At 40.2% G+C, this 26,220-nt stretch overlaps 1 protein-coding gene across 6 annotated transcripts in view; it reads left to right on the plus strand.

Annotated features, from left to right (window-relative positions):
- Positions 1-26,220, plus strand: part of WDFY3 (WD repeat and FYVE domain containing 3) — a 272,662-nt gene that overhangs the window by 150,882 nt on the left and 95,560 nt on the right. For all 6 annotated transcript variants that reach the window (XM_079786784.1, XM_079786785.1, XM_079786783.1 and 3 more), the window contains 11 exons: positions 4,252-4,423; positions 6,563-6,777; positions 8,103-8,215; positions 9,451-9,682; positions 11,365-11,465; positions 11,604-11,822; positions 15,895-16,076; positions 17,780-18,011; positions 19,298-19,458; positions 23,169-23,280; positions 25,019-25,209. In XM_079786784.1, coding sequence (XP_079642910.1) covers positions 4,252-4,423; positions 6,563-6,777; positions 8,103-8,215; positions 9,451-9,682; positions 11,365-11,465; positions 11,604-11,822; positions 15,895-16,076; positions 17,780-18,011; positions 19,298-19,458; positions 23,169-23,280; positions 25,019-25,209 — 1,930 coding nt within the window. The remainder of the gene's footprint in view (positions 1-4,251; positions 4,424-6,562; positions 6,778-8,102; positions 8,216-9,450; positions 9,683-11,364; positions 11,466-11,603; positions 11,823-15,894; positions 16,077-17,779; positions 18,012-19,297; positions 19,459-23,168; positions 23,281-25,018; positions 25,210-26,220) is intronic.

The following is a 26,220-nucleotide window of genomic DNA, read 5'->3' on the forward strand; positions in this document are numbered from 1 at the left end:
TTGTTTAAAGCCTTAGATCAGAAATAGTTTGTCTTCATTTGCAACATAGCTACCTGTAAGGATGCCATGTCTTTGATGTAAGGGGAAACTATCCCTGAATCTATATCCTAGTTGAGTGAATCTTACCCATTGGAATTCTAATCCAGTTTACAGGCTGATATCACCTCAAGGAAGCTGCTCATGATAATACTAAGACCAGTGCTGACATTTTAAGGTTGTCATTCTGACTAGGTTACATACATTTTACTCAGTGATAATAATCATAAGCTAATAAGAAATACAGTGTTTTTATTTTACACATGCAATATAGTAACTTTCAAAATTAGAACAGCTTGAGAACATAAATTACATCAGCTCATGGGCATCTTTTTCTTGCTGCAAAACATGTTTTTGTTGGCAAAAGGAGAAACCAACATTGTATTAGTTTTTATGGCTTGTATTCAGGTGTTAAGGAAATTTTGTACTTGTGATACTTCTCAGGTATATAAAATCCTAGAGATTCTTCTCTATTTAGTTTAAGAATTGGGGGGAAAAGAACTAAGAAACTTCATATTTTGAAAAGTAAAACTCCTAACATATTTTATTATTATTAATTATCTAGAGGAATAATGGAATATGATTATAGCTGAGTGATGTTTAATCAGAGTTAGAGGAAGTGAAAACAAAATACAAAATAATAACCAAAACACTCCAGAATATATCTGCAATGGAGAAAAGGGGGGCAATTACTAGTTATCATTCAAACATGGCGTCCATTACTTAGTGCCTCTGCACACTTGATGATAATTAAGGCAGAGCAAATTCTGGATTTAAATATTTAAGCATATATATCCAAAGATGTAGATAAGTTACATATATATATATATATATATATATATATATATATATATGAGAATGGAGCTTAAAAAAACAAACCTGGCAGTGCCAATTCTTTGCTTCTAAATCACTGACTTTAAGCATCCGTTTCCCAAGCTGCTCTTGTGCCAGAGAGCTGAATATATATCCTACATAATAAAAGGGTAATATGTAAATTACCATCACTCTGCTACACCCACAATTGGGCCAGCGGGAGGCGTAGGGAGCGGGACTCGGGGTGGCCGATTGGACCGGCGGGACGCTGAGCTCGCTTCGCCAGCGGCGGCGCAAGCTCAGCGTCTGCGCCATGGCTGTGCTGCGGCATAGAAGGGGCCTCTGGGGCAGCGAGCTCACGTCCTGCTGCGGACCATCCAACGCGGGGAGCGAAAGCCGGGGAGCTGGCTGTCTGTCCACTCCGGCACCAGGCCTTTCAAAAGCCTCTGCCACACCAGAGGCTTTTGAAAGGCCTGGTGCACCAGCGGACAGACAGCCAGCTCCCCGTGATCGAAAGTGGGGAGCTGTGTGTCCGCTCCAGCGGACCCCCTGCCATCAAAAGCGGGGAGCAGGCTGCCAGCAGTGTCCGCAGAGCGTGCTAGGCTTTGCGGGGCAGTGGATATGGCCTGGATGGCAGGTTAGGCCTAGGGGACCCTACACGTGCATGATTTAATCATGCACTGGGCCTCTAGTATATATATATATATATATATTCTGACAGCTTAGATTGAAATATGAAAATAGCAATTTCTGTAAGTTTTAAAACGAAGTACAACATAAAAATTAACTAAATTTTGAAATGTATTTTATCCTGTCTTTGCAAATGGTTAGGTTTTGCTCAGGAATTATGAATTGAATAAGTTTACTGTAATCTCTACATTTAAAAAGTGGTAATGCCTCTGGTGATACCTAAGTGACTTAGTAAGAATTAGTGTTGTATAATGCTTATAAAAATAGACCTAATTTTAATTAATAAATACCATGGTTTAGTGTTCTACATTGTTTGAAGTATATTCCTAGTTTGAGAAGAATGAATGTGATTCCTATATCAGAATATTGTTTTCTTATTTAAGGTGAAAAAAGTTTACTACTATAATAGTTATATACTTAGGTATATCCATAGTTCAAGTTCAAACCTCTATGCAATCTGGAAATTCTGAAATAATTTTGGAAGGCCTATAACTAAAATATACAATTAGAATCTATGTTTATCCTAAAATTTGGGTTATTTTTATGTGTGTAATGAAAACAGTTTTTATGAAATTTCTTAATGGCTGGGAATTCATATTACACTATTGAGGAATTAGGAATCTTTTTCTGCATGGGTCTAAATATTTTAAAGGCTAAAGGGAACAGCGTAAGAGGAGGATAGCTATTGGTTACAGCATTTACAAATGTCTTAGGTTTAGAAATTAAATCTTTCTGAACAAAATCAGCAGAAAAACAGGGAGTTGAAAAAAATGAGTGGGTGTAGGATAAGCTGACTTTAAATAAACTAAGAGAGACCCTGTTCTTTTTTTATAAGTGAAGCTGAATATTTTCATTATCTGTTAAAAAGAGAATGGAGCTTAAAAAAACAAACCTGGCAGTGCAATTCTTTGCTTCTAAATCACTGACTTTAAGCATCTGTTTCCCAAGCTGCTCTTATGCCACAGAGCTGAAACTGTACTGCTCTCGGGGACAGAGCTCAGCATTAGACCAATTATGCTGAGCCACTGTAACAAAGAGCTCCCATAGGCTAAAGCCACAAGCATCTATTTTCTAGAGCCAAGATGCAAAATGTGCAAAACTCATGAATTTTAGAATAGTATGAAGTAGAAAGTGGAGATCATTGATGAGAAGAAATGTATATGCAGGACATGACTAGACTTTCTAACTCATAGAAGCTTGTTATGTAAAATATGATATGCCTTCAAATTTGTAACAATTGTGTGGAATATTTTCAGTGGTGGGGAAAAATGTAAAAGAAAGTGTGTGTAGTTCCAAATAAGCTAAAAGAAAACTCCCTTGATGATTCTGAGCCAACCCTGAGTCTATTGACCCAGTTATATAGAGTAAGCCACTTTGGTCTTGCTAGTTCTTGATTCTGTTATCTATGGCTTAAGGCAAAGTTCAAAACACATATGTAATTTTAAAAGAAAAGTTTTATTGAGGGATTTAATTTAGCTCGCACTCTCATCACATATTATCAGAACTGTCACCTTTCCTAGTGCTATGCTTTCACCTACTTATATCTTCTGGTACATGTGTCATTCTTCCCCCACCCCTTTCAGTTTTATCTATAATAATAAAAGCATAATATGCTAATTAGACTGGACGTCCTTCCGGATGACCTTCTAGATGAAGTGGCGGCGGTGGAGCCGAAGCAAGGCTGGGGCAGAGGCGGCCGCCACGGTGGCAGGGGTCAAGACAGAGGCAGCCGCCATGGCGGCAGGGGCCAAGCCCCTTGCACGAATTTCAGGCCTCTAGTCCTATCTAATAAAGGGGTAATATGCAAATTAACCATCACTCCGTCACAAAGAATGCGGTGCCCAGTCCTCTCAGACCTGCTGGAGTCCCCCAGTCCCGGGGGGGCGGCCTCTGGGAGTGGGCAGGGTGAGCAGCCTGGCAGAATGCTTGCTTCATTGCCATGGCGACGAGGCAAGCATTCCACCCCAGCCACGGAGGGCCTCTGGGCAGCGGGCACGGAGTGGCTGGGGAGGGGGGGAAACGCTTGTGTCGTTGCCCCAGTGACAAGGCAAGTGTTCTGCACCCAGCCGCGGATGGGCCTCTTGCCAGGTGAGGGTGCGGAACACTTGCGTCATCGCCCCAACGACAAGGCAAGCGTTCCGCACCCGGCCACAGATGGGCCTCTGGGCCGTGGAGAGTGTCTGGGCAGCAGGCGCGGAGCGGCCAGGCCCCGCAGAGAGCTACTGGCTAATGGATTTGTGTGCAGGGCTATTAGTTGAGATATAATTGACATAGAGCACAATATAATGATCTCACTTACATATAGTGAAATGATGATTGCAATAAGTTTAGTTACATCTATCTCATATTTATACAATAACAAAAGAAAAAATGTGTTTTTTTCTTGCAATGAGAACTTTTAGGGTCTACACTCTTAGCAACTTTTAAATATTATCATAGAATAGTGTTAACTGTATTCATAGCGTGCCATTCTTTAATGAAACAATCCAAATTGTAAATGGTAAGGACACATAAGAGTCTACAGGAATTGATAGTTAAATTGTCTATAAGTGACACATTAAGAATTGATAATCATCTTTTTATATCCCAAAGTTAAGGTGTTTTGTAGCCTAACTTTCAATTACAAGAATTTTTTGCTTATTAGTGGATAAAAGAAATGAAAAGAATCTGATTGGAATAAAATACCAAGTTACCCTTCTTTCTTTTTCATAGGCATGCATACCATTCTGTTTCAACTCCCCCAGTGTACCCTCCTAAAAATGACCTGAAACTACATGTGGCAACTTCCTCTCTCCAGAGTTCTGACGCTGTCATCATCCATCCGGGAGCCATGCTGGCGATGCTGGACCTCCTGGCCTCTGTGAGGTCAGCGGCACAGCCAGAAGTAAGCTTGGTGCTGTCAGCTCCTTCTGTCTTTAATGAGTTTTTGAAAGGATGTGGGTGTGCCCACATGAGCAAGGGAATGGGGTCAGAAATGTGGGAAGGGATGTGAAACCATTCCATATCACATACCCAAGTAGGTAAAGGAAAAAATACAGGGTTTTCTATTAATTTTCAGTAATTTATCAGTTAACTTTTATTAGTTTTCTTCATGAATGATAACTATGAATGTTTTAGAATATAACTCATTTGACAAATGTAGCCAAGGTGGTTATTTCTGGTGTGAAAATTATTATTTTTCCTTATAAATCCTGCTCAGCAGCAGACATTGTTAGTAAGTAGTACAGAAAGAATAGTGACCAAATATACCACTTTGAAACCATTTATCTGTTTTGACTTGTAGCGGTCAAGAGTTTGGGTGACCTGTAGTTTGGTTGGCAAATCTTGTTAAAATGTATGGCCTCTAAGACCTAAAGTGTCACAAATGTAAATAATAGGACTTCCTTTAAGCTATTAACCCACCATGAAAAGACTTCACAGCCACTATTTCTATAAAAATAAAAATACTATTAGCTATACAGTCATCTATATATATAAAAGGCTAATATGCAAAGTGTCCCCATGGGAGTTCAACCAGGAGACCAGGAGTTCTATCACTTGCTATGATATGCACTGACCACAAGGGGGCGGTGCAGAACAAAGGAAGGCCCCAACGGGCACCTGGCAGCCAGGAAGGGGAGTCACCAGCCGGCAGCCAGAAGGCCCCAATCAGCCTTGATCGCTGGCCAGGCTTAGGGACCCTACCCATGCACAAATTTTGTGCACCAGGCCTCTAGTCCTATCTAATAAAAGCGTAATATGCAAATTGACCATACATCCGCTACACCTACAAGCCACACCCACCAGCCAATTAGGAGTGAGTATGCAAATTAACCCAACCAAGATGGCTGCAGCCACGGAGTGAGCAGGAGGCTTGGGTTTCCCCAGCAATGGAGGAAGCCAAGCTTTCCGCCTGTCCTGGCCTGCCTTGGCCTCCGCTTAAGGCTACAAAGTTTCAATTATAGAAGATAAATAAATCCCAACAAAAATGGCTGCAGCCATGGAGGGAGCAGGAGGCTTGGCTCCGCTCAAGGCTGCAAAGTTTCAATTATAGAAGATAAATAAATCCCAGATCCCAGGGCCTCCACTTGCGTCGCCGGGGGGCATGGCCAGCCTGCAAACCACCATTGGCCCCTCGCCCAGGCCGCCCCACGCCCCAAGGTAACCCCCACCCTGATCCAGGACACCCTTCATGGCAAACCAGCCAGCCCCCACCGTGCACCAGGTCTCTATCCTATCTAATCCTCCTATCTAATAAAAGAATAATATGCAATTTGACCATCACTCCAACACACAAGATGGCTGCCCCCATGTGGTCAAAGATGACTGCCCCCATGTGGACACAAGATGGCCAGCAGGGGAGGTCAATTGGGTGGGACCAGGCCTGCAGGGGAGGGCATTTGGGGGCGATCAACCCTGCAGGGGAGGGCAGTTAGGGGTGACCAGGCCTGCAGGGGAGGGCATTTAGGGGCAAACAGACTGGCAGGGGAGCAGTTAGGCATCAATCAGGCTTGCAGGGGAGTGGTTAGGGGGTGATCAGGCTGGCAGGCAGAAGCAGTTAGGGGCAATCAGGAAGGCAGGCAGGCGAGCTGTTGGGAGCCAGCAGTCCTGGATTGTGAGAGGGATGTCCAACTGCCCGTTTAGGCCCGATCTCAGTAGGATCGGGCCTAAACGGGCAGTCGGGCAGTCGGACATCTCTCGAGGGGTCCCAGACTGGAGAGGGTGCAGGCTGGGCTGAGGGACACCCCCTCTGTGTCCCCTCCCTCGCGCCCCCCCCCCCCCCCCCCCCGTGCACGAATTTCTAGTATAATATAAAAGACTTGGAAGAGAATGAAGTCCAGCTGGGAATGCCAACATAATGAGGATGGCAAGCGTTTGCCCAGCCTCTGGAGCCGTTGTGTCACTAAGTCAGCCACTTAATGAACCGGAATGTAATTCGCAGCCTGTTGAGACCTTGAATGAAAAGGTGTACTTCATGTGGAGAGAACTACCACCTGTCTTACTAAGAATGCCCTGGTGGTGTGGATTTCTTTGTTAACTTTAGCATGCTTTGGACCTCCAACTTGCCGTGGCGAATATTTTACAATCCCTGGTGCACACAGAGAGAAACCAGCAGGTCATGTGTGAGGCCGGACTTCACGCACGACTGCTGCAGCGGTGCAGCGCTGCCCTAGCTGACGAGGACCACGCGCTGCATCCGCCCCTCCAGCGGATGTTTGAACGATTGGCCTCCCAGGCTCTGGAGCCCATGGTGCTGAGGTCAGTAGTTCTCTTTTTCACATTTAATAATTCACAATTAGTAATGACAGTTCCTAGAGTCTATATGCAAGAGCTCTTGCTTTAATCGACATATATTCAAGTATCTGTGGGAAGATCCAAAGCACAACAAAAATGGGCAAAATGCTCAAAATGTAGTGCATACACACATAAATCTAGCTTTTAATAAAGACAAGGATGTTTCTGTTTGTAGGTTATTTCTTCCACGTGAATTCAGCAAACACTCACTTTCCTTTAATGTCATACTATATTTATGACTTGCACATACTTTAAGAACTTTTTATATGTAAGGACTCTTTTAAGAAATACTTGTTTAACTTTTTTATTTTCAAATAATTACCAATTCAAAGGAAGTTGTAAACTTAGATCAAAGAGGTTCTGTGTCCCCTTTAACCAGTTTCCCCCAGTGGTAACATTTTATATAATTATAGCACAATATCAAAAGCAAGAAATTGACCATGTGCGAGGCCTTGATACCAAAATGAACAAGACAGTCCCACTCTCTTCTTCCATCATCTTATGATGGATATGTTCAGAATCCTAAAATATTGAAAATAGCATGGGGATTTTCCCCTGACCCTTCTTGGTAATCTGCTACTTTAAAAGGAGAGAAAAGGAGAATGTGAGAGATTATCTCATTATCTCATACCCAGTACTATTATTTTACTAAATAACTTACATTGCCTAGTTGGATAAACAGATAAGCAATGGAGATCAACCATTTGGACATGGTCAGTTTTCAGGTGATGAGTTCTCAGAGGAAAAGGTCACATAATGGTACAGGCACCCAGGTGCTGATAAGCTACAGGTTATAATTGCATGTCCTCTCACTCTACTGAAAAACTGACAGAGGGTACATCCCATTCCAGGAAAACATGCTCCTCAGATGTCATTTCCTAACCCTTCACAGTTTTCTCTGCACTTTAAAGTGCTTGGTATTTAAATGTAAAATTAACATTGCTTTTATATATTTTTTTCAAATGTATTCTTTATTGATTTCAGAGAGGAAGGGAGAAGAAGAGAGAGATAGAAACATCAATGATGAGAGAGAATCATTGATCAGCTGCCTCCTGCATACCCCCTACTGTGGATCGAGCCTTCAGCCAGCCATGTGCCCTTGACCAGAATCGAACCTGGGATTCTTCAGTCTGCAGGAGATGCTCTTATCCACTGAGCCAAACCGGCTAGGGCTGCTTTTGTATTTTAATTGATGTGTTATAATTCAGTAACTCATTTTGTGTATGTTTGGTTTATGATTTATATAATATTCTCAGTCAAGGAATAACTTTGTTTTGTTTTTTCTTTAGGGAGTTTTTGCGTTTGGCAAGTCCATTAAATTGTGGTGCCTGGGACAAAAAACTGCTAAAACAATATAGAGTCCACAAACCAAGTTCACTGAGTTATGAGCCAGAGATGAGAAGTAAGTTGACTTTGAAGTTTCTTTTTTTTTTTGGTTGATTTTTATAAATGAAAACTATGTGGGGGATGAATATTATTTCAATAAGTTTGACTATGATAGGAAGGAAAGAGAAGAGTTCGTTGTTGTTTTTGTTTCTTGTTCTTTAAATGTAGAAAAAGATCTGGTTGAGTGACTGAAGGGGGTCAGGGAGGAATCATTGATGTAATAAGTGAGATCCAGAGGAGATTTTGAATTACTTGCAGAATAATCCTTGGCTTGGCAGAGGTAATACTTCTTTTCCAAAGGATTCATAATTACTTTGTCTTTCTTTATTAGCCTTTCTTGCCTGGACTAAAGAACGTTGATTGGAATATTAACAGGACAGCTGCTAAAGGAGGACATGAAGGACAGGAAATTAAAAATACTGATAATGGTAGTTGAGATACACCAAGGAGTATAGGCTAGATAGGGAAAGAGGTGAAGCCAAACAGTGAGTGATAGCCCTCAGGTTTGGGAGGCAACCCGGCGATAAGGGGGAGGCGATGCCCCATCAAACCTCTGCTGCTGCCACTGCCGGCAGTGCAAGCCTCAGCCGGCCCTGGTTACCTGAGCCTCAGGCGGCCCTGGGTGGCTGGGCAGCTGCCATCCGAGGCTTGCCTACGCCTCGGGCCGGCCCTTGGTGGCTGGGGGACTGAGGGGACTGGGGGACTCCGGAGGCAGGCACCCCGGCGGGGCTGAGGAGACTGGGCGCCGCCATCTTGTGACTGTGGTCGCCGCCATCTTTGAGGGTGGGGCAGTCAATTAGCATATTCCCTCCTTATTGGCTGTGGGCGCCACCATCTTTGTGATGGTGTGAGGGTCAGTTAGCATATTCCCTCTTTATTAGATAGGATATTGTAACAGTGGCTGGAATAGTGGTTATTGGTGCTCTGGTTTCCAACATTTCTACAATGTGTTTATTACTTTAGTAATATGTAAAAAAAGGAAACATGGGCTTTTTAACCCTTTGCACTCGCTTGCTTTTTTCTCGATTCTTTTATTCTAATGCTAACCATGTCGAGTCACACTCGACATCCGAGTGCAAAAGGTTAAGTTTTAAAATGAACATAAAGTACATTAAAACTGGTGTTTATAATAAAATTTTTAATTAACTATAAAAACTGAAGAGTGGTATTTAAAAATAAATCAGCCTTGTAAAGTCATTATTTTAGAAAATTACGCGATATTTTTCCCAAGAAATTTTCTTTGACTTACAGGTAGTCTGATCATGTCTATGGAAGGTCTGGGTTCTGATAATGTTTTCAGCTTACACGAAGATAACCACTATCGGATAAGCAAGAGCCTGGTAAAATCTGCAGAAGGAAGCACTGTACCCCTGACCCGGGTAAAGTGTCTGGTCTCCATGACAACTCCACATGACATCAGACTTCATGGGTCATCAGTTACTCCAGCTTTTGTTGAATTTGACACATCCCTTGAAGGGTTTGGGTAAGGAATTTACAAGGTAGCCAAGCCTTGTTATGTTTTTTATGATTCATACTTGCCTTTGACAAATAGACCTTTGGTTTTAAATCTACTTAGTTAAAATATATTATATACTGTTTAGTTTCAAATTATTGAGTTCTTGATCATGTTAAGAGTAGTTTTGTTGGTTTTTCACTTTATAATTTATTTGGTGTCATTGTTAGCCACACTGATAAGGTATTTGTTTTGATGGATTGGAGTGACCATTACTAGTGAAGCAGGGAAGAATAAAACCTAGCAAAGTAGACTGGCTGCTGTGAAAGAACATAGTGCTTATTTAGTTTAGCCCTTCTTGATTATTTATTTGTTATTTCAAATTACTTATTATAAATTAATTATTTTAAATTACTTGTTATACTAGATAACTTTATATGGTATTAGAGTCATCAAACTACAGCCCAAAGTTCAAATATGTTTTGTAAATTTTGTTTTGTTGTAAATAAAGTTTTATTGTAACACAGCCACACTCATTTACCTATATATTGTCTTTGGCTGTTTTCATGCTGCAGTGGCAAAGTTGAGTAGTTGTGAAAGAGACTATCTTATCTGCAGAGAGTAAAATATTTATGGTCTGGTCCTTTCCAGAAAATGTTTACCAGCCTCTAATTTAACATAATAAGTTTATGGATAATATGCAAATTAAAATAAGATTTAAAGTTCTTTGACTGGGTTTTATCATCCTTTCCCTCAAAATACCTGTCTTAGTATCTCATACATTATAAATATTCAGTGACTATCACATCAAATAAGTAAATTTTTTTCAATTGACAGAAAAGGTTGTAGTAGCAGAAGCAACAGTTAAGAATCTATAGAGAATATAGAAGAGTTTATAAAGTCCATCAGCCTCGAAATGGACACAGATGCTAATAGAACAGATCTACGTCTATACGAGTTATTTGTGGGATTCTTATACATTGATCTAAAGCTATAAATTGTATTTTAAGAAGATTGTCATAGGTTATTATTGAATAGTGGATTCAAGCACATTTGGGAATAGACAAAACTAATCAGAATGGTCATAATAGGAGAGTGACTCACTGGACGAGGCACAGGGAGTTTTTCAATGGTAATAAAATTGTTCCAATTTTATAATTGTCTTGAACAGGGTTATATGTTGGTACATTTACCCTTTGCAAATTATACTTTTATTTTAAAAAAAATTTAAATGTCAAATGATGCTATTGAAGATTTTATGTTTGTTTATTTTTAATCCTCACCCAAGGATATGTTTTTGTTGCTTTTTTAGAGAGAGAGAGAGAGAGAGAGAGAGAGAGAGAGAGAGAGAGAGAGAGAGAGACATCAATTGATTGTCTCCCATGCACACCCCAACCGGGGATCAAACCCACAACCTAGGTATGTGCCCTGAAGGGGAATCAAACCTGCCACCTTTTGGTGTACAGGATGATGCTCCAACCAACTGAGCCACTTGGCCAGGGCACTGTATGAGATTTGTAAAGTATATCTTTCCATACTCTCACATAATTAAAAGGAGGGAAAAACTTGGTTAGGCACCCAGATTTATTCCATGATCTTTTATCCCTTGATACCCCTTAAGAAATGGCAGTTTATTTCACAGTGGTGAATGCATAGTGATAACACAGGAAAAAAGTTGATCTCTAATATGTATGTCATCTTTTCTTTAATAGCTGCCTGTTCCTGCCCAGTTTGGCCCCTCATAACGCCCCTACAAACAGTGCTGTTACAACAGGTCTTACTGATGGGGCTGTGGTCAGCGGCATTGGTTCTGGTAAATATTACTTCCTTTGTTTATGAGAGTCCTTTTTTTAGTAGATTATATTGTATTTAGAGTTCATTGCTATTTTTTTTTTTATGTAAACATGACTCAACATAAACTTTTATTGTTATTTTCCTATTTTTACTTTAGGTGAAAGATTCTTTCCTCCTCCCTCTGGCTTAAGCTACTCTAGCTGGTTTTGTGTTGAACATTTTAGTTCTTGTCCAAATAACCATCCTGTCAGATTTCTGACTGTTGTGCGCCGAGCAAATTCTTCTGAGCAGCATTACGTGTGCCTTGCAATAGTTCTGTCAGCAAAAGACCGATCTCTGATTGTTTCCACCAAAGAGGAGCTACTCCAGAACTATGGTCAGTATCTGTCTTTTTCTTTTTGCTTCTTGTGATCATTAAAAGTATTAAAGTTCATTATAATATTAATTTTTCCCATTTAAATTATTATAGAATAGAACAGGTTATATGAAGTCTTGTTTACCAGTAAATTTTAAGGCACTTTTATAAGAGACTTAGAAAGCAGTGGAGAGAGTCCCTAAAATAAGGATTCATCTCTACTTGCCAAGAAAAGCACAGCCTTTGCTAGGAAAGCAGGTTCCTTGTCTGGTATATTTTAGTAAGGACCTTCATTGGCTGTGAATTCTGCTTAACTAATGAATATTCATTGAGCACCTGCCTACCATATGTGACACTGTGCTAGACATAATAACACTTAAATTACTTTATCCATCACTTACCTTCAAGACTTAATACATACCACTTAGTCCTAATTCCATAATTCCCTTCCACACGCTATAACATTACATTGCTATACAGAGGAACTTCAAACTCAAGACGTGCGTGAAGAGCTTTCTAAATTATGTAAATAACATAAAATATTCATCCAGTTTACTGAATTTTCTTTGCTGTGATTATAAGCATTTGTGTAAAAATATACCTATTTTTATCATCTAATTTGGTCTTAACTAAATAAATAAAATGCCATGTATTGCTTCACATGTGGTTGGTGTCCAAATATTAATTGAATATGAATGTTAGCTTCTCAGTTTGATTGTAAGGCTTCTTGTTTTACTTAGTATTCTTCATCATGACTAGTACAGAGTTAGGCATCAATGCAGTAACTGCTTTAAAGTTCTTATTAGGACTCTTTATTTGCCTCTTCTGTGGCATTTGACCCCGTTGATAGTTTTATCTTAATTAAAACGGTCTCCAGTCTTGTAATTTGGGATACTTGTTCTTTCACTATTTCTCTGACCTCTTTTGCAGTGTTCTTCAACAGCTTTCTCTTCCATCTTTCCCTTAAGATTAGTATTGCCCAAGGTTTCCTCATTTGTCTTCATATTCAACCTGCTCTTCATGAGAAGAAAAAAAAATCGTCAATTTCAGTTAGTGTTAAGTCTTTAGGTCTTTTTATCCCAGGGACTCAGAGAGTAAAGTTTTTATATGTTTGTGTCCTAGGATTTGTATATTTCAACTGCATATTAGATACCTTCATATGAAGAGCCTTCCTGTAAACAACTCATACCGTAATGTTTCTATTTTATAAAACCTGCATCTCCTTCTATTCTCTGTCTTGTGAAATGATACCCCCACTACCAGACAGAACCCTCATGTCTACCTTGAAAATACCACCTCTTTCACTAAGTGTTCCTGTATTATGTATCCTTAATATTTCTTGAACTTTTTCTTCCTCCTTATGCCCACTGCCATAGCCCTTCTTTAATATTCTTTGTTATTTATCTGGCCGTAATAGGTTTTAATTATTTACTTTGTTTTTGTCTATCTACCTTACAAGAATTCTAAGTTTCTATATACAACATTACAACCTTGGTAATCTAGGTGACCTGCCACCTAAAGCAGTACCTAGCACATAGGAAGCCAACAGGTATTATTTAAAAATACAAAAGAATGAGTGAGAAGAAAGAAAAATAAAGGAAAAGGAATATGAATGATTTGAAGGGGAAACAATGAGAAGAGGAAATGAAGAATTTGGAAAGAGGGTAGAATTTAATTGGAAAATTAAGGAGTAGATCTAGGGATGTTTCAGTAAACCAGAAAAGTGTTTTCTACCTTTATAGATTTTCACTAAATGTAATTTGCAAGACTACTATAGTCTATATATCACTAGAATTTATATCAACATATACATATGATGTTGCTAAAAAGAGTTCATCCTCTGAACAGCTGCAACCCCATTAAGATGCCTAAGAAATTAATAGTTGTCAGAAACCAGTTGGCTCACCAAGATATCCTGACACTGTTGAATACTGGGTATGTCTTGGTTTAAGCCTGAGTCAGAATGTGAAACTCAGAAAATTTTATAAGTAATCCTATATAATAAAAGGGTAATATGCAAATAGACTGAACAGCAGAATAACCGAACAACCAATCAAAGAGTAATATGCTAATGATATGCTAAGGCTGCTCAACCGCTCGCTATGACGTGCACTGACCACCAGGGGGCAGACAGTCAACTGGTCGACCAGTCGCTATGTTATGCACTGACCACCAGGGGCAGATGCTCCAACCGGTAGTTTAGCTTACTACTGGGGTCTAGCTGATCGGGACTGAGCGAGATGGGCTGGACATACCCTGGAGCCCTCCTGCAGTCCCTCCCCTGCCCAATCGTGCACCGGTGGGGTCCCTCGGCCTGGCCTGCACCCTCTCACAATCCGAGACCCCTCAGTGGATGTTGGAGACCTGATTTCAGCCCGATCCCACAGGCCACTCCCCTTGGGAGGGTGCCAGACGCCGGGCTCATGGCTGGTGAGTGCTGCTGCAGCAGCGCGAGCCTCTCCCGAATGGGACTGATTGGGCACAAACCCACGGCAGGCACAGTGGAGCCGGGATGAGCGGGAGCGGCAGGTAGAAGCTGCAGGCAGCGTTGGACTGCAGGTTTTGGCCCAATCCCTGCAGGCCACCCAGAGGGACCCCACCCGTGCATGAATTCGTGCACCGGGCCTCTGGTAAAGACCATTACGACCCGTCGACCAGTCTCTATGGCATGCACTGACTACCAGGGGGCAGACTCTCAATGCAGGAGCAGCCCCCTGGTGGTCAGTGCGCTCCCACAGCCAACTCCCATGGCCAGCCAACTTCCCCTGGTCCCTCCTGTCCCTACCCCCCTCCGGCAGGCCCCATCCAGCAGCTGGCAGGCCCCAGTCAGCCCGGTCCCAATCAGTACTGGGCAAGATGGCCCCAATAGGCCCTGATCTCTGGCCAGGCCTAGGGACCCCACCCATGCACAAATTTCGTGCACGGGGCATCTAGTATTTTCTATAATCACCAAAAAGATGAAGTCTATTAACGAGGGTAGGGAGAGGGAAGAGTTCCTGGTTTTGCCTATACTTTTGGTCTTCTTTTTTCACATCCTTTCCAAATTAGACCCTGCTTTTTGCCTAGTTTATTTAATTCTGTTCCTAAGTTAGGTCACCTGTGGAGAAGATTCTGTCTTTGTAGTAGTCTTAACTCATTAATAGATGTATATTCTGAATTGGCATTTCAGCACATGCAGATATTTTAAGATTCAAAAAATAGAAATTAACATTTTATTTGTAGTTCTTTCTGCATATTATTTAAAGTTTTAACTTTCAGCATATTTACTTGTCTCTTCTGCTTGTACTGAAAAATGGTGGGTCTGCTTTAAGTTACATGGTTGCAGATTAGCTCTTTTTAAAAAAAAAATTTGAGGGGGGAATAAGTTTTTAACATCTAGATTTCTGCTGTTCTCCCCTTCTTGAATAGTTAGAAAAGGTATATTAATATTAATTAATTAACATTACAGTTAAATTAATAAAACCTATTATTTCCTAGTACAATCTGGCAGCATATTGGATAGCAGAGAGAAGCCAGATTAGAGTCAGGAAGTGATTGCAGAATGTTAGCAAATCACCAGAATTATCTGGTGAAGTAGAGTACTTGGATCGCCAAATACTTTTCCATTCCATAAATTATCTTACTACCAGCTATTGTCAGGTCAGGGTCAGGACTGTACACTCACAAACGAAGAACAGATAGTTGCCCCCTTGCATCACTGAGCAGAGCATATAGCAAGAATATAATTTTAAATTTTCTTGGTCTTTTTTCTAACCAATGCTATAATCAAATGTATGTCAAGGTAGAATTTAAAAAGACCCTTTATATAGCTAGTCTCTTTTTGTTGTCTATCATAAATGTATTTTATTATCTATTTAATCTTATTTATTTTTATTTCATTAACTATTATAACTTTATTTGGTTATAACTACATGTATTTTGAGAAGAAAGCAAAAGTATATCCCGGGCTTTGCTTTTTACTACAGATAAAGTTACTGAACAAATAGGATATTTTCATTTACATTGTCATCATATTATTTTAACATAAAGTCAAGATCTAGATATGAATAATTGTTAGAATGAGGATAATATTGAGTATTGTTTTATTTCTTAGTTGATGATTTTAGTGAAGAGTCCTCTTTTTATGAGATTCTCCCATGCTGTGCTCGCTTTCGATGTGGAGAACTAATAGTCGAGGGGCAGTGGCATCATCTGGTTCTGGTGATGAGCAAAGGCATGCTCAAGAACAGCACTGTGGCCCTCTACATCGATGGACAGCTTGTCAGCACTGTGAAGGTGAGCATCCCTGCACTTGGAAAGCTCAACCTGCTTTACAAGATAGTTTAGGGTGTCTGTGTGTATGTGTGTTTGCAGGGGTATTTTTTTTAATTGTCTTAATTTTAAATTGACCTTCTATTTGAACACTATGTTAGAGTCATGTGGCTGGCTAGTTCCTATCACTTCATTCGAGAAGAATGGAAAGGAGAGGTTACAAAATAAAGAATTAATGAATATGTCAGTGATTGAGCCAGATTGCAGAGTGCTTTTTCACAACAGAGAAACTAATTGAAGGATGCCTAAATAAATTATGAGCACACTTTTTTGTCACTTCTTTGTTATTATTGTATGCAATCAGTAGATTCTATATTCTTTAGAGCTGGAATTGTTTTTATTCATCTTTATTTTCAGGTCACCCAGATTAGTCCCAGGAGAGAGGCAAGAGAGGTGCATTAACCAGTAAAGAATCAGAAGTTTCTTTTTTTGAATCAGGATAAAGACTGCTAGTTACTTGCTATAGAACTCAACTAGCAAACACTTAAAATTCTTTAATTTCTAAAATTAGTGCCAATTTTTGTAGAGATATCACTTGAAAAAAGTAGTAAAGGCAAAGTCTGTTCTTTTGTGTGAATTAATGTTTAAAAAGTAGTGAAATCAGCAGCTTCCTTGAATATATTTCCTTCCTAAATGATACTTTATTTTGGCATCGTGTGTCAGGAGGATAAATGCTAAAATGCACTCTGTGAGAATAGTCTTTTTTATTTTTTGTATACACGACTGCATTTGAAATGGGTTTGTAGATTGCTTCTCATTATTTTTAGTATTATTGAAAATAAAAATGTCCTCAGCTTCTAGAATTGAGAGATAGGAGATTTATTATTGATATATCTACATTATCATCATAATTGTGCCTATGAGAAGCCAGAGTCCTGGAAGCCAACGATAGTTCATGTATTGGTCTTCACATTCATACTATTTACAACACCAGGAACTGTTCTTTAGCGTGTGGAGTAATAGATGTTATCTGAAACTAGGACAAATGTATTGCATTCTGTGAAATGATGAAAGCTGCTCACACAATAAGATGCAACTTGATTTCATTATCTCTTATACTCTATGTATTTATTACAAACAAATTGAATGGTAATTTAATCAACATGTCAGTAAATAGTAATGGAACTTCGAATCTGAGAATGTACTTTCCATTGAGATTAAAGTGTGTGTGTGTGTGTATAAATTATAACATATAATAGACTATTCACTTTTCTAATATTTTAATAGCACTTTACCCATTATGAAACTTTTCATGAATAATTTTATTTAACACACTCACATTGAAGGTAACAGCTAATTTAAGTCTACTTGAATTCCATAGTTGGAAAGCTGTTTTTATATCAACCCAAAAAATGTCATAGACACATCATTAATTTGATATGCAAACAAACCAGACAATAACAGTCTCCCTATATTTGATTATTGCCTTTTCTAGCATTAGATTGTGTATCTGTATTGGGAGTTGGATAACTCATTTCCAACTTTCACGTTAGGGTTCAGAATCTTGGCTTGCCCTTATGTTTCTCAACCCAACACTTTTGGTATGTTTATAAGGTTGTATGACCTTGGGATAATGAAAATATACAACAAAAATGCTCATTTTCCTGGGAAAAGTTGTTTTTGTGTGTGTGTTGTAGCTCACACACTTATTTTTGTTTTCTTTACAGCTTCATTATGTTCACAGTACTCCTGGGGGTTCAGGTTCTGTAAATCCTCCTGTGGTCAGCACAGTCTATGCATACATTGGTACTCCACCTGCCCAACGCCAAATTGCTTCACTGGTTTGGCGACTAGGACCCACACATTTTTTGGAAGAAGTTTTACCTCCTTCAAGTGTCACTACCATTTATGAACTAGGACCAGATTATGTTGGAAGCTTTCAGGCTGTATGTATGCCATGTAAGTGACTTATTCTTTCTTCTTGAAGTTGTATATAAGTAATCTGCATATCTTTTACATGAATAAAGTGCATGTGTGTATATAGGTTATATATTGTTTATCAAAAAGGGGGGGGAGCTTCTATATATTTCTTCAGCATGATGCTCTTGACAACTCACACCTCTTCACAGTGTTCTCCACTGATCATAATGTACTTTCCTGATTTTTTCTTCATGCCTGATCACTAGTTTTCCGGTTTCTCTTCCTGGCTCTAGGATGTAGGTGTACATCTCATTAAAAGTCTAACCTCAGCTTTCTCCTCTTTCTGTTATTTCTCCTATTACATGAAGCAATTTAAAGTGTATCTACTCTTGTTAAAGGAAAGAATGATGGGTCCAGAAAACACACACATATATTTTTTAGGTTAGAGCAGTTAACAACAATTTTTCTCATCCCTTTACTGCTGCTGTGTACTTTCTGTTATCCTTTCTCCCAAAAAGAATTTAGAGTCAAAGGAACTGATGTGGTACTCTTTCCAAATGTCTTCCATCCCTTGTTCTCATCTACCAAGGTTCTCAGAAGTTAGGACAAGATAATCCTGTGGCTAAGTCATTTGTCTTTCATTCATGTTTTGATTTAGATAGTATCCATAATAGCTAACACTTATAGTATCCATAATAGCTAACACTTATTGAGCACTTAAGTGCTGAATAAGTTAATACGCCTGAAAGATATAGCTGTTCTGAGCCTTTCATATTTTATCTATCTCCTCAAAATACTGGGAGTTAGGTACAGTTGTTAGCATCCCCATTTTACCGATGAGGAAACTGGGGCACAGGGATATATAGCTCACACAGCTTTTAAGTGATATAGCAGAGATTCAAACTTAACCCATCTTACATACTCTGCTGTGCTGTCTAGAAGGGTACAGAGAGGCAGCGATGAGGGCACTCGTTGGGGAGGAGGCTAGGGCCAAAAGCTCATGGACATTTCACTCATTTTCTTTTCCTTTGAACCGGGGGATGCGTTTTGTGATTTGTTTGATAATAATTAAAACTCTTCCTTTGCATTATGTTATATGTTAAGCATATTTTTAGAGTGAAACTTGGAATGAAAAGCTCTGTGACTAGAGGATTTCCCTATTTCCTAGTTAAAGAAATGAAGAGCTGAAAATTAAATAAAAGTTTTTCAATTTAGTTCTCTTGTTCCACTTTAAAAGATTTTCAAGTTTGCTGATTTAAAAATGATAAGGAGACTAAAATTCTTGTTAGAATAATGATTTTGAAAGGATTATTTTTCTTTTGAAGGTAAAGATGCAAAATCTGAAGGCATAGTGCCATCTCCTGTGTTATTAGTGCCAGAGGAAAAGGTGTCATTTGGCCTATATGCACTCTCCGTGTCTTCCCTGACAGTGGCAAGAATCCGGAAGGTGTACAACAAGTTGGACAGCAAAGCCATCGCTAAGCAGGTGAGCACAATGATTTCCTGGTGAGCTGGGATGGATTCTCCCTGGAAAGAAGTTTCAGAGCTTAGTCATGAGCACTGCCTAAGTCCGAGCAGGTGCTGAAATGGTGCTTTTGTGTATTTATATTTGGTTTCTTTGGCTTTGGATTTAACCCAAAACCTATTTAGATATTAGCTTAATTTGGAAAAGTAAGAAATGCCTTCTAAGTGCATGCTTTATAATCTTATGTTTTTATTGCCAATTTGAGAAATTGAGCTTAGAAAATGTAAGAAGACAATTGCTTTTTCTAAAGCTACAACTTAAGGTTTTTCTGGATCACCTACTATGTGCATCATTTTATTCAGCACACATCAGTGGGTAAAGAGAAAATCCCTGCCCTTATGGTTCTTTCATTCTCATGGAAGAGACAGACAACAATAACAAAGAAATACCCTGATAATAGAGTATGTGAGAAGGTGAAGAGTGTTAAAGTAGGGAAGGGGAAAGAGATAAGATTATAGTTTTGAACAGGAAAGTCAGAGGAGGCCTCACTGAAGTGAAATTTGAACAGACTTGGAAAGGGATGAGGCAGCAAGCAATGAGAACATGGAGAATGGATGGGCTGTAAGTATAGGGTGGGGGGTCTTGTATTCTGGGAATACAAGTACTAAAGCCATGAGGAAGGTGTGTGCCTGCCGCAGAGGCACATGTAGTGAGAGCAGAGGAACGCAGAGAGGAATGGGACAATATTGTTTAGAATTTATAGGCACTTGTAAAAGCATTGGCTTTAACTGAGTGAGATGGGAAGTATTATAGGGTTCCAGACAAAGGAATGAAATATTATGACTTTTTAACCAGGATTACTATGCCTCCTATTGAGAATAGATTGAAGGGAGATAAAGGTAGAAGCAGGGTGATGAGTTTTGAGGCCAGTGTAATAATAATTCATATGGGAGATGATGATGGACAGAATGGGGTGATAGCAGTGGCTGTGATGAAAAGTGATGATCAGATCTGAGGTATATTTTGAAGATCAAGCTAACAGTTTTTGATGACAGATTGGCTATGAATTGTGAGAGAAAGATAACTCCAAGGATTTTTCTCTAAGAACAAGGAAAATGGAGTCAATTTTTTTCTGATTTGGGGAAAACTACAAGAAGAGTAATATTTTGGAGGTGGGGGGTATTGAGAATTATGTTTTGGAGATGTTTGAGAAGCATATCAGACATCCTACTGAAGCTATCAGAGCCCATTGGACATAGGAATCTGAAGTGAGGGAAGAGGTTTGCCTGTCCTGATGGTCATAGATGGTATTTAAAGGCATGAGACTAGGAACCTGGCCAGTTTTTCTCAGTGGTTAGAGCTTCACCTGCACACGTAAGGATCGAAGGTTCAGTCCCTGGCATGTGTGGGAGGCAACCAATTGATGAGTCTCTCTCATATCCATCTCCCTCCCTCCCTCCCTCCCTCCCTCCCTCCCTCCCTCCCTCCCTCCCTCCCTCTTTCTTCCCTCTTTCCTCCCTCCATTCTACTCTCTAAAAATCAAAGGGAAAAATATCCTTGGGTAAGGATTAACAAAACAAAACTTTTAAAAAGCAAGCAATGAGACTAGGTTCATTCACTGAAGTGTAGATGTAAGTAGAGAAGAGGAAAGTTTTCAGTCTGAAGCCTGGGATGTTCCAGTGTTAGAAGTTGGGGAGATGAAGCAGAGCCAGCTGAGAAGACTAAGGATTAGCAGCCAGCAAGAAAGGAGGAAAACTAAGAGTACTGACCATTGGGTTTCATAAGGTGGTCGTCCTCAGTGAGCTTGACAAGCTGTTTTGGTTGATGAGGGGAGGCAAAGCCCCCGGGGAAGGAAATCAAGAGACTGGAAGGAAAGGACTTGGGAATAGAAAGTATTGACAACTATTGTGCAGAGGTTTGTATGTGAATATATTTACCATTTTCTAAGGAACATAAACTGTACATAAATTTGGTTCTACAGGTAACAATAAAATTAAAGTCTTATAATCATACTAGAGGCCTGATACACGAAATTCATACATGGAGGGGGGTTGTCCCTCAGCCCAGCCTGCACGCTCTCCAATCTGGGACCCCTCGGGGGCAGTCGGACATCCCTCTCACAATCCAGGACTGCTGGCTCCTAACCGCTCGCCTGCCTGAATGCCCCTAACCGCTTCTACCTGCCAGCCTGATCACCCCCTAACCACTCCCCTGCCAGCCTGATTGATGCCTAACTGTACCCCTGCCAGCCCGATTGCCCCTAACTGCCCTCCCCTGCAGGCCTGGTCCTCCCCCCAACTGCCTTCCCCTGCAGGCCTGGTCACCCCCAACTGCCCTCCACTGCAGGCCTGGTCACCCCTAACTACCCTCCCCTGCAGACCTGATCACCCACAACTGCCCTCCCCTGCCAGCCATCTTGTGGTGGCCATCTTGTGTCCATATGGGGGCGGCCATCTTTGACCACATGGTGGTGGCCATCTTGTGTATTGGAGTGACGTTCAATTTGCATATTACCTCTTTATTAGATAGGATTTGCTTGAAAGCACATTGTGTGCTTGTGTGTGCGTGCATGCATGCACACACACAAAATTGAATATTTTATGTATGTTCATAAAGTTTTGCATAATTTATGTGACATTTACTTGCCTGTGGAAATACTGTGGGGCAATGAGTGATAAGAACCTTTACACCATTACAGAGTTTTATTCAAAAAGTACCCTAAACTGTTTGTTTCCCAAGATCCCCCCCTTGCCATCTTCATCGGAGTAGATTGTGTTTAACTTACTTTCTGTGAGTTTACACACTTTTGGAAATGTTTGCACATTTTAATAAAAAGAAATAAAGGAGTGCTCATCCTATATAATAAAGAGGTAATGTGCAAATTGACCATCATGCCCTCACAAGATGGCTGCCTATGACCAGGCCGGCAGGGGGATTAGTGAGGGACAACCAAACGACTGAACAAGCAGGCTGCGTGGGGCGACCAAGCTGGCAGGGGGTTAGTGAGGGACGACCAATGACAGAACAAGCAGGTAGTGTGGGGTGACCAGACCAGCAGGGGGGTTAGTGAGGGACGACCAAACAACTGAACAGCAAGCTGTGTGGGGCAACCAGGCCAGCAGGGGGGCTCTGAGGGGCGACCAGGCTGGCGGGGCGGGCATTTGGGGGCGACCGGGCCAGTATGGGGGGACAGTTAGGGGTGACCAGGCCAGCAAAGGGGGGCAGTTAGGGGCGGCCAGGCTGGCAGGGGGAGCAGTAAGAGGCTACCAGGCCGGCGGGGTGGGGGGTAGTTAGGGATGACCAGCCATCAGGGGGGGCAGTTGGGGGCAACCAGGCTGGTGGGGGAGGAAGTTAGGGGTGACCAAGTCAGCAGGGGAGGGCAGTTAGGGGTGACTGGGCCGGCCGAGGAGGGCAATTGGGGGTGAGTCCCAGATTGGAGAGGGTGCAGGCTGGGCTGAAGGACACACACACACACACACACACACACACACCATGCACAAATTTCATGCACCGGGCCTCTAGTATAATAAATAATAGTGCAGTCATTTTGCACAGTGACACATGGTTATTAGATTTAGAGTAGTGAGCACATTGTAAGATATAGAAATGTCGAATCACTATGTTGTATACTTGAAACTAATATAATAGTGTATGTCAACGATACTTTAATAAGAAAAATGTTCAGACTATTCTTCTATAGTTACATTTTTTTTTCCTTTCTTATTCTTCAGCTAGGCATTTCCTCCCACGAGAATGCCACTCCTGTGAAGTTGATACACAATGCAGCAGGACATCTCAATGGGCCCGCCCGGACAATTGGGGCCACTCTGATTGGATACTTGGGTGAGTCAAATCATCTTCGTTGTTCCAGACTTCTTTATTTACCTTCACATATACATTCACTTTCCTCACGTAAGGGGTGGTTCATCTTTTATAGTGGTAACCTGTAATGTTCTTGGAATGTTTAGAGACTAAAGTTATAATCTCAAACTCCAGTTCACGTTTAAAATTATAACCGCATTAAACTTTCATTAACTTTTCCTCTTTTGTCAGCACTGATGAGCTCTTAACTATTTACTCCTGTGTAGCTTCAAGGTAAATGTCACAGTACATTTAGGGACAGATGTAAAGACTTGGAAATGCTGATGACTGTTACAGGTTTGGTGCAGCAGTGTTGGCACTCATGAGCGCTCCTATTATTTGGAAATGAGCTAGAAATAAGAGCTTCAGAGTGTAAGCAGTGTGAGTCCAACTCTGATAAAAGTCAGAACTAGTGGACATTCTGCAGAGCTTTGTATCGGATATCTGCTTCAAAAGAGTTGTTTTTTGGTTAGATAGTCTTGAGACATACTCCAACCAGACCACCCAAAATTCAGAGCCAGTAGTTATATATTTTAATTTGTAAATCAGTTCATAATATTGGTTCCAACAAGTTAGTGTTGTTCTAGTCAGAATCCTACATGTTTATCAATCTTTGGCAATTTTTATTGTCCTGGTGATGTGAACATGCCTGTTTTTCTGTTTTGATCGTGTATTGCATTGATAAAACAGTTTTCTTTATGCTGAGGCACATGGTAGTTTTTCTTTATTCCGTTTAGCAAATCCTTGCTGAGCACTGTGTTGTCTTTTGCAAAAATACAGCAGTGCTGTGGTATGGTACAAAGAATGGTGACTGAGGAGTTCAGATTGAACTAACCCTAACCCTCTAACCCCAACCCTAAACTTGAGGTCCCAGCCCCTGCTCTGTCAAGATGTGGCATTGTGGCAAATACTTGAGCTCAAGTTACTCATCCTTACACTAGTAATACTAGCCCTACTTACATTAGAAGGTAGTTTTCAAAATCCAGTGTCATAAAGTATGAAAGTATTGTGAATACTTTAAAGGACATAGAAATATAAAATGCATATGAGTTTTATTTTTAAAAATCTGAATCTTGATCAGTGGGCAAATGAAATTCAAACAATGCCTTTTTAAAATATAGCTGTGAATTTTTTTTTAATTGACCTAAAGTTAGATCCAGTACTGTGTTTCCATGTAATTATGCTCTGGGGTCACTGATGTATTGTAACTCAGATTGCATAACTGGGAGAAGCTTTGAGTAATGAGCATTAATGTGCTCTGCATGGCTTACCCATAGGGAATACGTCATCTTGCAAGCATGGCCTCTCCATCCCATTACCTAGTTCCCAGAGTTAAAGTGCTTTTGCTCTCCCCAAGTTTAACCCCAGCAATTCCTAGTGAAGCATTCGCACTCGCCTCGAAATGCATTCCCAAGGCCTCTGTGCTTTTGAGTCTTATGTTGCCCAAAGCCACATAGAAACATTTGTGTTTGTTCTCAAACCCAGCTCTTCTCTGCTCACTACTTTGCTTCCTCGCTCCTCCCGCTGATTAAAATATGTTTATTGCCTTCTCCCAAATTCTACCTTCAAGGTTTTTGTTTTTTTAGAATTTTCTTTTTTAGATTAAAGGGTTTTGTTTTTTTTAAATAGCATGTATAATTAATTAAATCTTCTTAGGATGATTTATTCAGTTCTTGTTTACATGGGGACTTTAATTTTTTTTCTACTGTCTTTTAATCAGGAGTAAGAACATTTGTCCCTAAGCCTGTTGCCACTACTTTGCAGTACATTGGGGGAGCTGCAGCCATCCTGGGCCTGGTAGCCATGGCTTCTGATGTGGAGGGGCTCTATGCAGCAGTCAAGGCCCTGGTTTGTGTGGTCAAGAGTAACCCACTAGCCAGCAAAGAGATGGAAAGAATCAGGGGCTACCAGGTTTGTAACCATAAAGCTTTGCTCTCACTTTACTTTGCATAAAAAGAAAAACTAATTTTTATTTTTCTCATTTTTCTCAAACTCTGGAAGAATTATATTGACAAGTCACCTTTACAAGTTAGTAGTTTTTATTAAAACTAACACATTTCAAGTGAGAATGAGTTGTTATCTTTATTTTGGTTTATCATTGTTCTCCTATCTCATCAAATATCACTCAGCTTTTGAATTAGGCTAAGTTATTTCAGTATAGCTTTGATATATTTGAATATATTTTCAGAACAGTGGTTTACTATTTTTCTTTTCAGAAACAAGAGTGAGATGAAATAGGGTCATGTTACCACCTGCTCTAGAGACTGACAGATCATTAATAGATGCAGAGCTCTCCCCATTTTCCTTATCTCTCCCCTCCACACCCAGTCATCTTTTATACACCCCCCTTGCTTACCTAGAGGAAGTGAGACCCACTGTACAGTAAGTGTGCCATTGCTAATTCTGAAAACTCGTGTGGGATTAAAAATATGCAGCGTTCATATATTCACAATCTCTACTAGATTTAGGTAGAAAGTTACTTTTAAGAAAAGGAGGCATTTGGAGTAAGATAAAATCATTGTAGTGTAAGTGAAGTACCAATGCCTTCTCTAGCTTTAGCCAATATTTGATTTGGCACGGATAAACTATTCACTACACTGTTCTGTAGATTTAATCACACTGTTTTGCAAAACTCTTACAAGGATTCATAGCAGCATTGTTGATCATGAAAAAAATAGGAGCAACCTAAATGTTCCAAGAACATGAGAATGACTAATAATAATACTGTAAACATCCATAGAATATCATTCAACCTTTTACAATTCTAATTATGAAGACTATGTTGTAACAAGAGAAAAAATCTTTTTAATAGATGTTATGTAGAGAAGAAGAATAGCAAATTATATAAGCATGATAGCAACAACAGTTTAAAAATTTATATGTAAATTTAAAGTTCATGTGAAAGTGGATATTTTCATAAGG

Source organism: Cnephaeus nilssonii (genome assembly GCF_951640355.1).
Source record: "Cnephaeus nilssonii genome assembly, chromosome: 1".
Taxonomy (NCBI): domain Eukaryota; kingdom Metazoa; phylum Chordata; class Mammalia; order Chiroptera; family Vespertilionidae; genus Cnephaeus; species Cnephaeus nilssonii.